The sequence below is a fragment of the Merops nubicus genome, unplaced genomic scaffold (assembly GCF_000691845.1).
Source record: "Merops nubicus isolate BGI_N331 unplaced genomic scaffold, ASM69184v1 scaffold13400, whole genome shotgun sequence".
Lineage (NCBI taxonomy): Eukaryota > Metazoa > Chordata > Aves > Coraciiformes > Meropidae > Merops > Merops nubicus.
Genome location: NW_008585108.1, coordinates 27,392 through 42,898, shown reverse-complemented (window position 1 = coordinate 42,898; position 15,507 = coordinate 27,392). Strand labels below are relative to the sequence as shown.

Here is a 15,507-nt window from a genome sequence, read left to right as displayed (position 1 = left end):
GAAAAATACCTTAGCACTGAACAAAATTTGAATATAAAATATTTTAATTTATGAACTGCCAAACATGAAATAATGACTGATACAACTGATAAAAGTGATATAATTTTAAGTTCTACAATAACTACAGAAAACAAAACCAAAACTGGTCTGAAAAACAAAAGCTGGAAAGTAACCTTGAGGCATGGTATTTATGCCCTTTACACACAAAAACACTAATCCAGAGTTTCTACAGAAGTTTGCTAAATAACTTCACTAAAATGGAATTGCTTATGGAGTATGGGTGTACAGAGAGAATAAGAATGGAAAAACTCAGTTTTTCTTGCTGAAACTAGAACTTTTCACTGTTATGCACTCAATGCTCACATTTCCTTCGTCACAGTACACTATTCTTAAAGTATTTCTTTTAAAAATTGTTTTCTGTAGTTCTAAAAAAATAACTCTTTAATAGTCTCACATGTTTATGTCTTCCTGGAAAGGGTTATCTCCGTCAAAAATAGTTGAATAAAAAATATTTCCTTATAACAGCACCAGCTGTTATATCCCTACAAGTAATCCTTTCCAATGCATTAGTTCAATGGGAAAGAATATGGTCAAGTACCAGCCACATATCTAAACTACATTAGACTTGACTCAGAGAGAGAGTAACACACTTGAGCAAGGAATGAAAACTGAAGGAGCTACTGCAATCAAAAAAGATAACTCGTTTCTTATTACTGGCAGTTACTAAAATAAATGTTGCAGGTTTTGTAACTTTTACAACAAAAAAGGCCTATTATTACACATGGGCTTTGTTCTTCTCTTGCAGCTCTAAATTACTTAGAAGCTATGAGCAGTATCTGTTCACAAACTGTCAAAGGATATCCAGAGAAATTGTCACCCTGCTAAAGAGGGCTGCAGAAGTGATGGACTTTACTGTTGCTTTGAGTGGAAGATGCAATCTGAAGAACCTCACCAAACTGTGGAGAAAAAATAAGGCACTTTGCAGTTGTATGTTCTCCTTTGACAGAGTACCACAGACAGTACATGTTGTGAAATGAGCATGCTGCAGAACAATGCTGCAAGAATGGCTGAACGTGGTCTTCCAAGGAAGCACAATTTGAGAGCTAATGGTGTGGGCCTAGATCTCTTATCACACTCTTTGTTTAGGTTGGCCCTTCTCTGATCATTAAGACAGGTAGGAATTGGAAGAAAATACAGAAGCAAAAAGTGAACATCTCAATAAACCAAAAATGGAAAGTTCTACAACAAAAAACTACAAGTCCTTCAACTACTGATTACTGGAAACTGGGAGAGTATTCTTGGCATGTCATTGTATTGCCCTATTGCCCCATTTTATTCCTCTTCCCCATTGGGGAAGTGCTGTTGGCCACTGTCAAAGATACGATACTGGGCCAGAGAAGCCTTCTTCCTGACTCAGTCAGATCTTCTAATTGATCAAGGTCCAACAGAAAGAAGAGTCTGTACAAAAATCAAGAGCAGGTGTACAGACACAACTGCATGGTTAATTTTTGTCAAGGTCTCAGTGCTCTAGCCTGGAGACGAGAAGGTTGAGAGAGAATCTTACCAATGCTTATAAATACTTCAAAGGTTGGTGTCAAGAAGATGGAGCCAGACTCTTTCCAATGGTGCCCAGCAATAGGACTAGAGGCAACAGGTACAAATTGGAAGACAGAAAGTTCCACAAAATAACTTCTTGCGAAGTTGCTTAAACATAAGGAAAACCCTTACTGTGAGAGTGACAGAGCACTGGAACAGGCTGCCAAAACTGCTTGTGGAGTCTCCTTCTCTGGAAACTTTCAACACCCGCCTGGATGCGTTCCTGTGCAGTCTGCCCGAGGTGAACCTGCTTTAGCAGGGAGGCTGGACTAGATCTCCAGAGGTCTCTTCCAACCCCTACTATTCTGTGATTCAGATAGAACAGAAGATCCCACAGAACAGAAAACCAGTATTAGCTCATCTAATCTCAGCACGATTTATCACAGAGCAGGAAGTCCAGGTTTGGAAATGAGTCTGGGACTTTTGCAGATGTGGGACTGTGAGGACTGTTTCCATAGGAATCTTTTCCCCATCTCATTGTCTTTACAAGACACGCACCACTTCTCCCACTCTGACTCCTTTCAGTTACTGCCTTCTGGTCCACACCACACTGTGGACTTGCAGATCCTCCACCCGTGGAGCAAGTCATGCTAGCAGCAGCTGACAGACCTGCTCCCACTCACGGACTCACCTCAGTATTGCTGCTTGCTCTGTCAATAGATACTTGATACTGGATCTTTAGATTTAGTCTATTACATACCTAGTTCTAGTTATCATTCTAATCACTGTAAGACAAAGACCAGCTGCAAAATTTCTTGGAAGAAAAATAACAGGAATGATGCAGCCACATGCTGCAAGAAATGTGGGGTCTTCATATGCAGTTGTGCAAGGTGCTATCAATGCATTTGTGACTCTCTCTTTCACTGACTTGAAAGGCTCTTTGTTGGCATTCTGCAAAGGGATGGCACTTACTAAAAATGTCAGCCTTGCAAAGACAAAGAGCAGAAGTAAGATCCTATGCAATTATACTGAATTTTGTTAACACAGAATGGGAAACTACAATGATATAGAAGGATAATCTACATAGATAAGCATGTTTTTAAAACCACATTTAATAAGTAGTTCAGTTATTAATGACAAATAAAAAAAATCACTACCACTGTACTAGAACTATTATACTCTGATTATGGACTAATAAGAGATATTATTATAAGTTTCATGTCTCAATAAGAAATTACAATGCAGGTCATGAGAAAAACAGATTAAAAAAATTAAATATGCATCTGCACTCTTATTTCTATTGTTTTGCCAACAAGAAATGGCAAGAAATATTCTTAACAAAGGCAAAGGTTTGTTAAATGTGTACTGCATTTTGATCATATTTGTCATAAGGTAAGAATTTATCAGAATGTTAAGGTAAAAACAAACAAGGAAACATTGTTTTATATATATGTAAATCTTAAAATCTAAAGTATGGGAAATCTTGTTTTTAAAATGGATTTGAAAAAAAAAATTGCCTCCTCATTTATTTCTTGTGATATTCAATACTGGAATCTCTTGCAAGAAGCAAATAGTAGGTAGAGCAGACAACGTAAGTTATCATGTGATAAGAAGAGCATTAACTTGACTTGGGGAGGTGGTGTTCATAATTATAGGGATTATAAGATTCCTCTTCAAGGGATAAATCTCCTTCAAACAAAAGAAGCTTCTGTCTAAGAAGTTACTTGACTAGTTATTGATACTACTGACATATATAGCAAGTTGCTTAAAAGCTCAGTATTTCATAACCATAAAGTTTTATAACTTATGCTTTATTTCTCCAAATGTTATTTGGCTTAATAATCATTTAATTTAAGTCAAGTAAAAATTTACTTTCTTTTTTCAAGCCCACTTATGTCTATGAATAGAGTTACATTTGTGTAACACAGATATCACTGGTACTATAGAAAAAGAATAAATAAATAAATTTTTAATAAAGCAAAAAACTATTTTAAAGATGGCAGGATGTATAACATTGTACTTTCACAGAAAGATAGTAAAATTAATCTAAAATATTAATATATTATTAATATCAGCAAATTAATATTACTACTGTTAGTAATTATTGATTATGCAAATATCTTAACTTGTTTAAATTTCTTTTCTTTAAACTTCTTTGCTAAAATACCAATGTTCTTTTATTCAAATGAATGGCTTAGTTCTCATGAGGATAAAAGCATTTGTATAAAACTGATGTATTTCTACAAGCAACAATGGAAAATAGTAAAATTTGGTAAATTTCGATGGCAAAATATGCTCAATCAACTGTTTGCAAAAAAATACCAAAAAAAAATTTATAGTAGCATACATTTTTTATCATCCAGAGATTTTCCTGAATGTCAGTTTCATAGCAGTTGGTACTCAATACACACACCTCCTCCACAGAAATGTGGGGAACTGCAGACAAAACAACTTAAATGTAGGTATGCCTATAAGTAATATCTTGTAGGCAGATCAAATTCCTTGTTCCTGAGTTTAAAGCATGCACACACTTATTATTCCCAAGTTTTGAGCTGACCAGGAGCTGTGTAACTGCATTAATTCTTGAGCTAACATGCCGTGGCTCTCAACAGGACTAATTAGTTTGGGTTCAGCCCCATGTTATAGCTCCAGATTGGCTTGGAAAGTAATCAAAGCAAGCTCACATCTGTTTATATATGACTATGCGTATATAACTGGTACTAGTAACAACAAATAGTGCATACTAATTCAGAGTTTGGTATCCATTTCTTCCTTTTTTTTCCCCCTTCTTCATAATGGTAACCATTTATAGAAAAAAAAATGCTTGAATAACAAGTTATTTAATGAAAAAGACAAAACATGTTGACTTAATCATTGGTGATGTTATTACACACACACCAAACAGTCCTGTACATTCATGACACTAGCATTTTGAAGTCTTACTTTTTGAATTCTGAAAGAATCCTAACAATTAAAGGTGGATGTAAATCTATATATTTAATATATAGATAAAATCTGTGGAATGATAAGAGCAAATTCTGCAATCAATAAAGAATTCGTAAACTTTAAACCAGAAAAGATCACTTATCACCTGCTACATAGTGCAATGCTACGGCCTCTGATCATCTCCCTGTTTAACCTGTAACATACTTCTAAGATGGGTTTCTGGACTTCAGCTTGTAAGGAGCAGAGGATGGAACTTGACATGCCTTTCCTTACTAAAATTGAGGAGCAACAACTTAATTCTTTTCTGTCAATAAACAAACACCATTTTCTGACCCTTTTTGCCTGTAGTAAAACAAAAATACTCAAAACTATAGGATATAATTGACACAATTGCTGCAAATACAGATTTTGCAATGCTGGCCATATGACCTTACTGAATACCTGCAGCTTTGATGCACAAGGTGGCTCAGGTCCATCATTGCACTTCATTATGCTTGTCAGGAAGGGGAGGAGATTGTAGCAAACTGTAGCAGACCACCTCTACAGCTTACTGAGGTTTAGTTTACACATGACTATACAATAAGTCCAGCTCCTCAACCTTCTCTTTTCACTTGCTATGCCGCTCACTTACAAACGATAATTTTTTTTCTTAAATGAAAAATGTTGACTTTTGCTGCCTGGTTCCATTGAGCCATGAAGGGACCTTGTTCAATAATCCAATTAACTGTCCTTTGAAGACAGCAAGATGCAGATGCAGTCAGATTAGAAGACCAGGCATGTACAGAGTAAACTGTCAGGTACAGAGTAAACTGTCAGATACAGAGCATCAAACCAGTAAATTCTGCACTGAAATAATTTACCCTGTATTCTAGCAAGATACCAAATCCTATAACTATGTGCAATTGTGGAATACAGGCTTTGGTTGCAATAAGTAGTTTGTATATATAGGTTTGGTAGTTTTCAGATTGTCTGTGGGTGTTGCATTGATTTATACTCATTCATGTTTCAAAATACTACCTTCAAAAGCAGATGATACTTGGAACACAGCACTTTGAAAGGAAAAATTTTGTGGGCTCTGAGTCCCAGTATTGACAAACCACTTCAGCGTGCAAAAACAAGTATATTTTTGCTCTTCAAAACACTACCAGCTAAATTCTAATTCTGTAAAATGAGAAGCCCAAATTCATCAGAACATAGTAGTCACTGCTGCCCTCTATCAGCAGTCCTCCAGGTGGATGGCTGAAAAAATATACTACTTGCCATTCCTTAAAAACGTGTTACTGCTTGTTCAGCCGGTATCATAAGAAGTGAACTAAGTTTACTAAAATCTTTTGGGACCACAGGTCACTCAATGTCTCTAACCAGACAATTTTTGTACTCCAGGTAAACATAGTAATGTTTATTCTTCTGTTTGCATGAATTGTTCTGTTCAAATCAAGAATCTCCAATTTTCTACAGTTTAAAACAATATAAAAATACTATGCAGTCTATTCTTAATATTCTAGATCTATATCTGAAAAAGCCAATTACTGTGAGCTAAATTCAGTTCCTAACTAGTTCCCCTGCCTAAAAACAACCCAGAGAACTTAACGTTATTTTTTACTAATATTTGACTATGCTTTTTTTTTTTTTTTGCAAATAACACTACTTAAATTTGATTTACAAACTAAGTTTTCATAGATAACATCAAGTCAATTAAACTATATTTCTATTTATGACATAGATCACAAATGATTGCCAAAATGGAGAAAGATTTAAAAAAAAAATTCTGTCACTAAGTGTCATGGTATTTTTCCTGTGTTCTTTAGGATTAACAGTTCTTACACACATATTATAATTAGCAACCTATGAAAAGCAAGCTCTTAGTTCACAGTAGCATACCCTGATTGCACAATTAATTCCTTATTCTTATGAAAAACCGTCACCAAACATTTATGTACGCAAAATATTTTTCTTTTTACAAAAGTTCACAAAATGGGGCTAAAACAAGACAAACCCACAAGCTTTACCAATCATATCAATTTTGTATAAGAAGTATCCACTGCCATATTCACCTGTCTGTAAAGCGGCTTACACAAGAAAGCTTGAAAAAATATACCATTTTTATCAATACAAAACAAATTAATCAGTAAATATTTAAAATTTATGAGGCATTTCTATGTGAAAACAACCATGTTAAATAAGCTGATTCAGGCAGTTCTATGAAAAGCTTTAGCTGGAAACCTGCATTTAAAATCTATCCTAAAAACAAGTAGAACACAGCACCAACCCAAGCATTAGCTCAATTAAAAAAAGGGGGGAAAAAATGAAATCCCTTCTCAGCTTAATAACTTGTTAGTTCTTGACAAGTGCAACAACACAACAATAAGCCAGTCAAAATGAGTTTTTAAAGCGAGGTTATGCCCTTCGTGTTGTGTTATCACAGTGGCAGATCAAACTGCTGACTTGGACTCTTTCTGCCAGCAGTGCTGATGCTGCCTCTATGAAGCTGCTGTCACAGAATAGTCATGGTACCTGCTCTTGCCTATAGAAAAGCACTAAATTGAACTCGAAGGAGTGTCTTTGTGATATCTTTTCAACAAGTCATGTCCCATTCAGCCTGCTAGTTTATCTCTGTCAGGCTGGGGGCCCAAGCGGTTTGCGTGAGCTGTCAGGGACAGGTATACCAACCTGCTCAGTGCTAAGGAGGTAATGCATCTTTCGGGCTTGGTATTCCTTTTCCTTTTCTTTCTTTTCTAGGTCTTTCCTTTTCTCTTCTTTTTCCTTCATTTCTGTGTACATTTGGAGTTCACTCCTGCAATAAAATAAGTCTGCTAATTATTTTACAACAATAAAAGCCTGATAATGTTTTAACCCTTTTATAGCTTCACAGTGTTCTGTTATTATGTATTAGCGGTATACTGACACCACTGGAATGCAAAATCACAGTTCATTCGCTGCCACAGCAGTAGGATTCTACACGGATATAACTGTGACAGAATAGAGTTGAAATGATGAAAACTATGAACAGTATATTGGTTGTTCTTGTTTACTCTTTTGAAGAATATGTCAACTTTCATCATTTTACAGCTTGATAAAACAGCATTCACAGGTGTCTTTCTTCTTTTTTCTTCAAGTGCCATTTTAGTTTGCATTTGTCTAAGCAGAGGTTATTATAACAGTGATTTTTCTTCAAATGGTTTCAAAATGAAAGTTGTTCACTCATGTTTCAGCTAGTGACTTGTAACACTGCAGACAGGGAAGACCTTATGGAATGAGACAGCATAGTAGACAAAGGGTAAGAGTTGATGTTAACTCCTAGATCCTTGAGCTTTTTGTAAAGCTGAGAATATAGGCATAAGGAAGAAGTGGATGTAAACTTTTTACACGTGTCATCCTTAAGAGGAGTTTCCATAGCGTTAGGCTTCTGACACAGGTCGCTTCCTACTCCGATCTGATGGCAATGGTACAGGCCACCACAAGGAAGAAGAACGTAACTGCATGACAGAGGTTTGCAAACACACAGTGTCACCTAAATGAGTGGGTCTGAGTATTCAATAGGTCATAGAAAATTCTTTCATCATTAAAGAAATAAAGAACTGTACCTAATACAGGCTCCTGAAGAATGGAGAAAACTCACAATTTTAACTGAATGTTTAGATGAAAACAGAAAATAGGTGCAGATTTCCTGTTCGGTGGCTTTTCTTCATAGAGCCAGGCTTGCCATAAATTATGCAAACAGTGGAGTGAATTAATGTTCTATAAGAAACGAAATTCTGTGCTATGGTGCACAGTGCACGTGTATGGAATTTTTCTGACCCAGTTAAAAAAGGTTAGTTTGATTAACATTTGTTATTTTTGTTATTAAGAAATGGCTAGTTCAAATTAACCTGTGTGCCAAAGACACCAAGCGTATTCAGTCAAGCATTTAGATTGTTTAAAAGTTAATTAAGTAAATTCTAGCCTATTTTTTTTAAGCACGTGTGTATATGATAAAATGAAAAGCAAAGCAAAGTATACTATTCTCATATCTGGATAATTCAAATATTCCTGTAAAATAGGTTATTTAGAGAGGTCCACAGTGTTTCAATGAGTACCAAAAAATACACTTTAGGACAAGGGTCAAATATTGTCAAAGTATGCACATGAATAGGTTTGCTGATATGAATATTCCCACGGGAAACTGGTATTGCTCCTGAAAGTTTTTTTAAAGATTGTGACTTAGACTTATTCTTAATATTTAAATTATCATAATTTTAAATTAGTTCATCAAAATATGTGAAAGAGTAATAATTGCTTTATAAATTTGAACACTATGAAATCGCATTCTTAAATACAAGTTGCAATACAGAAATTTTGTTTCATGCTATCTTTCTAGTTTTTATCAACTAAAATAAGTATTTAGTAAGTAAGCGTGTTTTATTTCAAATGTAAAAGAAAAATTAGAACAAAAGGGAATAAATTAAAAATTGGAAAAGATGTATAAGTCCGTTTCAATCTCTGGAAATATTTTTTTGTTGCAGTTTACTGTTAAAGGCTGCTAATACAATATTTCATACAAGGTTACTTATGAAGCACACTGACGTTTAAAAATCACCATGCTATGCTTTTGCAGCAGTGTAATTTTTTTCCAACATAAGATTAAATTGCAAAATAAATGAATTACTTAGAGTGGCATGGCCCCCATTTTGCCACCCTTCTCTTGAAAATTGCTTATTAATATGAAAAAAGAAGTTGGAAAATAGCCTGTTTTACTTTATGCATAGCGTTTTGGGGCCTCAAAGCCTGCAGAGCTGGACTGGCTGCACATTTTAGATTGTGTTGGCAAGCAGGGACGACGACCTTTCTGACCTGAATCTCAAGGCTATTATTAATCGCTAAGTAACCTGGTAAAGCCAAACAAATTTGTTTCCATTGAAAGGATCTCTATCTGTGTCTGGGAATTTGTGCTGTACCAAACAAACCTCATTAACTGTGTCCAATTTTGACAAAGAACTAGGAGTTGGAGAGATTGGCGACCTTTCTTCGTCCTTAAGGTACAGATTTCAGAGTCACTGCATCTAGATACATAAGCATTTTTACTTGGAAACTTTGTTCTGTATCAATCAATCACAAACAAATGAATAAATAGACAATGCATACAGTATCGGCTTTGTTCTTTTGTGTTATGCTACTTTACCTTCAATATCAGAGTGTATGATCTATGTTTTACATATTTAATACTATTTCTTTTTCCATTTTGATTACAGAGTCCTCTATTCATATTTATTACTGCTATCTATAACTGATGAAATGTCTATCAACATATTACTACAGTTTATTCACGTTCTTATATACTCAGGCACTTCTTCCCAACAGTGGACATGGAAGCCTTGATATCTATAACACAACTGGTAACAAAACCCTCCAAACAACAATAATAAAAATAAAAATTTGTATTACAAATAGAATTATAATTGCATGCAAAATGTTTCCTATTGTCATCAATCTGAATTTACCAGATTACTTTGAATTAATGATTAGCAATCATTATTTGCTGAAATTAAATGAAGTCTAAAATAGTTGAAGCCCAGTGTAATTCATTCTTTTTAGACAGTACTACCCAAATCAACCAAGTCATCATGATCCTTCCTGGTTATCACATGTCCTCATTAGCACTGTATGATAATCCATTTAAAATTTTGAGGTTTTTTAAGCAGTTATAAACAGTTTTCAACACACTTTTGCCACCTACACCTTTTGTCAGTTGTGCTACAATATTTCTATCATGCATTATACTGCCCTGTACAGTTGCCGAGAACGTACAGACAATTCTGTCTCAGGGATAATAGCTCCCTAGATGATTCTCTCCAGAGAGGCAGTACAAAATAAGGGATATGTAGTAATCAAAGTATTGTTTGACTGGAAAGTATATATTGTTTAGCTTATAGATTTATTTTAAAGCTATTTTAACCTGAAACTTCCATCACTTTTACATCACAAGAAAGCAGAGAATCTAAAAGTGGTTGAATATGTATATATTATTTCACACATTAGTATTAGTTAGTTAGCTAATACTGACACGTTGGACACTGTGCAGGGGGTTTCACTGTTACCATGCAGAAAAATGTATATAGCTATGAGTGATGTGAAAGACAAACTTAAACTTCCAAGTAGAGTTAGGCTTCTATATAGCTTATGGGTAAATGTGTTTCTTGAGAAATTTCATTCTCTTTTCTACTGGTATGCCTTCACAGAGAAAATAAATCCATAATCCATTAAAGTCAACTGAAAATTCATTGAAATGAAATTATTTTTGGATTAAACCCTTACACTTACGGCCAGCCTTCTCTTTGTTCATACATATCTTAGGTTCATTGAGCAATAGTAAGCAATCTTTTCTTGGAAATAATTATATTATGAATACTAGCTATGATGCGTGATACTCAGTGGACTCTGAACCAAATTTGCTTCAGGATGAACCTTTCATGGCTTGGTATGAGGTGGAAGAATTCAATATGAGCAAACTGTTTGGCCTGCATTTTTAAAGCTTCACCAAATATGGGGGGAAGAAAAAAGAGTTCTGTATATGTAAAGCATGTATTAAGTTAATGAATAATATTGTTCTGTTTTTATAAATGATCAATCTGTCACTTGGCTCATAGTTGGAACAGTACTGCTCATGTAACTGAGAAAGTGGGTAATATTTTTACCATATAATCTTTTCTTTATATCGGAGCTTATTGGAGTGTATTAACAGTATCTACTGCGGCTTCCTAGAAACCTGGCTTCCCATATAAACTTAATCCAATCAGAGTTTCTCCCACACAGATTTTTATGGAATATCTTTCTAGAGGAAATAAGTGTAAGTTTTGACAAATGTAGTGTCTTATGATATGAAAGTTTTTCAACAAATCAGAAGAATATAAATGTTTATTAGTGCAAATTTAGGATGCATTCTTTTGTTTGAAAAGTGAATATACTGGGTAACACAAAGTGTGTTTTCTTTGTCATAGGAAATGTTTCATGTCAATGAAAATAGGCATGATTATCAGTATATGTGACTAAACTCCACAAGTAAAAATGATCTTGTGTAACCAATGTGTGAAGTAGCTATTGATTTGTTAATGATAAAATTATTTGTTTTACATAGTTTGAAACTGAAATATTTTCATATGACAGGGTAACTTAATGTTATTCTGAAATTTCATTATGCAGTAGGCAGTGGTGTTGGTTCCAGCTATGAGATGTAAATTCAGTTGACAATGCTCCTGCTGTCTGTACAAAGGTTAAAAATACACATAGAATATTGTTCCTGGCACTTTTGGAAAGGTCTTCAAGTGATGATTTCAGCAATATACAGATTTTAATAAATCTGCATAGAATTGCATCATTTTACAAATTCACACCAACCTACATTTATTGAACTTTATCAAACTATTGCATTCTCTTTGCATTTTCACTGGCATTCTGTGGACCCTCGACCAGACAACCATAAAACAATATTAACTAAAATAAAGGGCATCTGAGAAAATCAATAATTAATATAAATGCTTAGAGTACTCAAAAGAGTATGAAGTTATTGTAGTTTTAAAAAGTTCAGACCCCAAACCATGAAATTCCTGCAACATAGGCGGTAGGCAACTTTAGCATAAAAGGAGATAACCTAAATCAGCTTTACCTTCCTGACTATACATCATCCTCCCTGCTCAAATACAGAATATGGAAGTGCAAATGAAATTAGTGGGACAATATTTTTGGTACACCATTTCATGCCACAATTTCACATTACATTGGTGTGGGTGAGAATGGAGTATGAACTGACACAATAATATCATTTGACTTAATCTATTATATTTGGGAGAAAATGAAATATAGCTACAGACTAGCCTAGGATGTAAAAATAGTTTATAGATCTGTGTACCTTAAAGACAAAGTTTTAACAGAACCCACATACTGTATACTTATGTTAGTGATGTACCATTTGACAGCTTGATCACCTTTTTCTGATTTTTTGAATGATCCTGTTCAGATTTACTGAGCAGAATAGAGCAGATCTCTAACCGTCTTACTTGGCTGTACCATGGTGTATACTCCTGTGTGTACCCTGACAGAATCCCATGACCAAAATGTTTGATTTCAAGTTGCCACGAAAAATATGTTCAAAGAAGCAGTCATCTATTAGTGGTATGAGGTATCTTCCTGCCTAGGAGACGTACCATAAATGACCGCCCAAAATTCTTACTAATTTTCAATGTGAATGTTTATATCAATCCATTCAACAACTTAATCATGACGCTCTCTTCAAAGTCTGGAGGAATGGTACTTCTCTGTCATTACAGTGCAGTGAACAGGAAACCACTATGACTCCTTAGGATAAAATAATTTCAATAAATAAAACTAATGTGTAGGAATGCAAAATCACCCTATGGTTTCTATTATTAATAATTTTACAGATATAAATTCATAACACTTTAAAATTCCATTAAAATTTGTGCATAGTAGAACATACTCTGCTCATCTTTCCTTCATCACATAGTGTACACTACTAGTGGAATTAAGTGACATACCAGTTCAACTGTCAAGGTCTACAATGTGATCAATACGCCACGTAGGAAATGTGATGAACATAGTGGTGAAGGGCATGCAGTGAATGAACATCTTGTGCAGATCAGGAGATCAAGATACAGCATGCACCAGATGATAGGAAAGAACAGTCTGATGCATCCATCTTAGCCTTCCATTTTCCACTGCTGCACTGAAGAGGGTGCAACAGCTTTTCAAAGTACTGATTGCAGAGCCAGTTTACAACTAAAAAGGAAATATCCTCCCTAATCCATTATAAATGATCTTCTACTTAAGGTTACAATAACAACTCATACAGAATTTTTCCTCACACCTATTTAAAACCTACATTTTGGGTAATATGTAATATTTTCAAATTATTTCATTTTCAGTGAACTTGCAGACATGGTCCAAATGTTTTTCCCTTGTGTGTCTAAATTCTTAAGCTGAATTTACTTCATATTCATTGGCAGCACAAAATTCTGTGAAGTTAAATTTTTTTTTTAAAAAAAATATCTGATTTAAGCGATGACATTTTGTTAGCTTAATTCTTTTGATTTAAATAAACTATAATACCCACCCATTATGGATGTGGCATAAGAGTAACTACAGCACTGAAACCTCTGTTGGCTGAGGAACTGGACCCAAGTATACTGGTTCAGCTTCATTTACACACAGATCTATACTAATAAACCTAACCATAACAGGAAAAAATGTTTTCACTCCATGTCTGTTTCCTATTGACTCCTTCATGGAGAATCAACCTGATTGTTTAGCTCAGACAGACAAATTAGTATTTGGGAGTAACAAAGCTGATCTAGCCAAGAACGGAAAACAGAGCCCTAAACAAATTATTCTGATAGCAGTTTAGCAGCAGTGATCATTTCTAGCACAGTGTCAGTGCTAAGCTGCTAAGAGAGCAGCCATGTTCTTAGCTTTTCCAGCAACGTGTAAAAGAGGACGTCTAACCACAGCCAAATACCATGGAAAGTTTCCTAGTGAATGTCATGTGAAAGTATCTGTTATCTTTTGGCACTGCAATTCCCAGAAGACTATATATGCTACCATCTGCACAGTAATAACTAGAGGAAAGCACACTGCCATGTTTTGTTACAGTTAAGCTGTTCCCAGTACTAGAACGAACTCATTTAAGCTAACTTATCTCTCTGCTGCAGTGCAGGACAATGTAGACATATCTGTATTCCTTTTGCTTTAATATATGGTACTTGGCAACATTTACAATATTCAACATTATATGATTTAGAAAGCAAACAATGTTATAACTTCTAAAGGTCATCAGCCAAGTTGATTTTCCTTCTCAAGGTATTATGAAATAATTTGACTGAGGTCTACTCCCTAACTCACATTTTTCACCTACTTTCGTACAAAAGTCTGCACCTGTTTGCAAATAAAATGGTACACTTTGTTCACATTAAACGGGTTTTACAATGACACGGCAGTGAGAACTTTTATTTAATGACCCACTACGTATAGCAAAGCAGTAATGACAAATCTCAAATCTTCATAATGAATTCCATAGGACCTGATGATTTTCTCAAATTCCGTATTCATGGAAAGGTGTTACCATTTGAGCATCTATGATGCCATTTTTAACAAAGCATAAAATATTATGAAAAACACAAAACCAGTTTGGTAGAGATGTGGCACATTTTTAAATACCTCAGTGTTACTTGTAAGCATATGATTTCACAGCAATGGCTAATTGCCAAACTTAAATTATCAACTAGATCTCAATGTTCAGAGGTGCTAGGAAATCGTAGTAGAATTGTGTAGAAATAGTAGCACTAGGCAACCTTACTGTCTTGAAAACTTTGAAGTAATCAGCTCCTCAAAGTATCAGGCATTATTTAGTATGGCATGCAAGAAAGTACACTCAGAATTTAAGTCTAGTCTTTGAAATTTGGGTTCTACCACATAAACCAGACTACACTTAATTATAGATTTAGGCATCTAAATTATTCATGCCTAAAAAGTACATCCAACATTTAGATTCTATTACCCATACGTAAGCACATAATTTTCTGATCTGACTACTAGATCCTTTCTTGAGTAGCTGAACACAATGCTAGATGGTGGTGAGACCTCCCACCACCAAGTACAAGTAGGCTGATGACTGCTGTATCGTTTTGGATGTCATGCAAGCTGAAAGATCAGTTTGTTAGAGGAGGCTGAAAATACTTTGCAATTGGCTCGTTAACTGGACAAGAAAAGAATAATCTATTTGGAGAAAAGATGTGGAAAACGTTGCTTTCTTGAACTGCTCTGTCATGTTGATTTGGTATGAAGGCAGTAGGAACTATGAAGTTCAAAGCAAAACATTCAGTTTTAGCTTCATTGTCAATGATAACTTAATGGATTCATGTAATTATCCCCACAAGATAAAGAGTCTGAAGAATTTGAAAGGGGGATAATAATAAGCAAAATTTCACACAGCTTAAAAAAAACCCCATCATGCTCACAGTATGAGGAACTATGGCTTTT

The 15,507-nt window shown here is 34.8% G+C and overlaps 1 protein-coding gene across 1 annotated transcript in view; it reads right to left on the bottom strand.

Moving 5' to 3' along the window:
- The window catches only part of SPATA17 (spermatogenesis associated 17), a gene marked incomplete at its 5' end in the record, with an annotated part of 85,272 nt that overhangs the window by 47,245 nt on the left and 22,520 nt on the right, over positions 1-15,507 (bottom strand). The window contains one exon of the mRNA XM_008946610.1: positions 7,153-7,276. Within this exon, the coding sequence (XP_008944858.1) occupies positions 7,153-7,276 (124 nt within the window). The remainder of the gene's footprint in view (positions 1-7,152; positions 7,277-15,507) is intronic.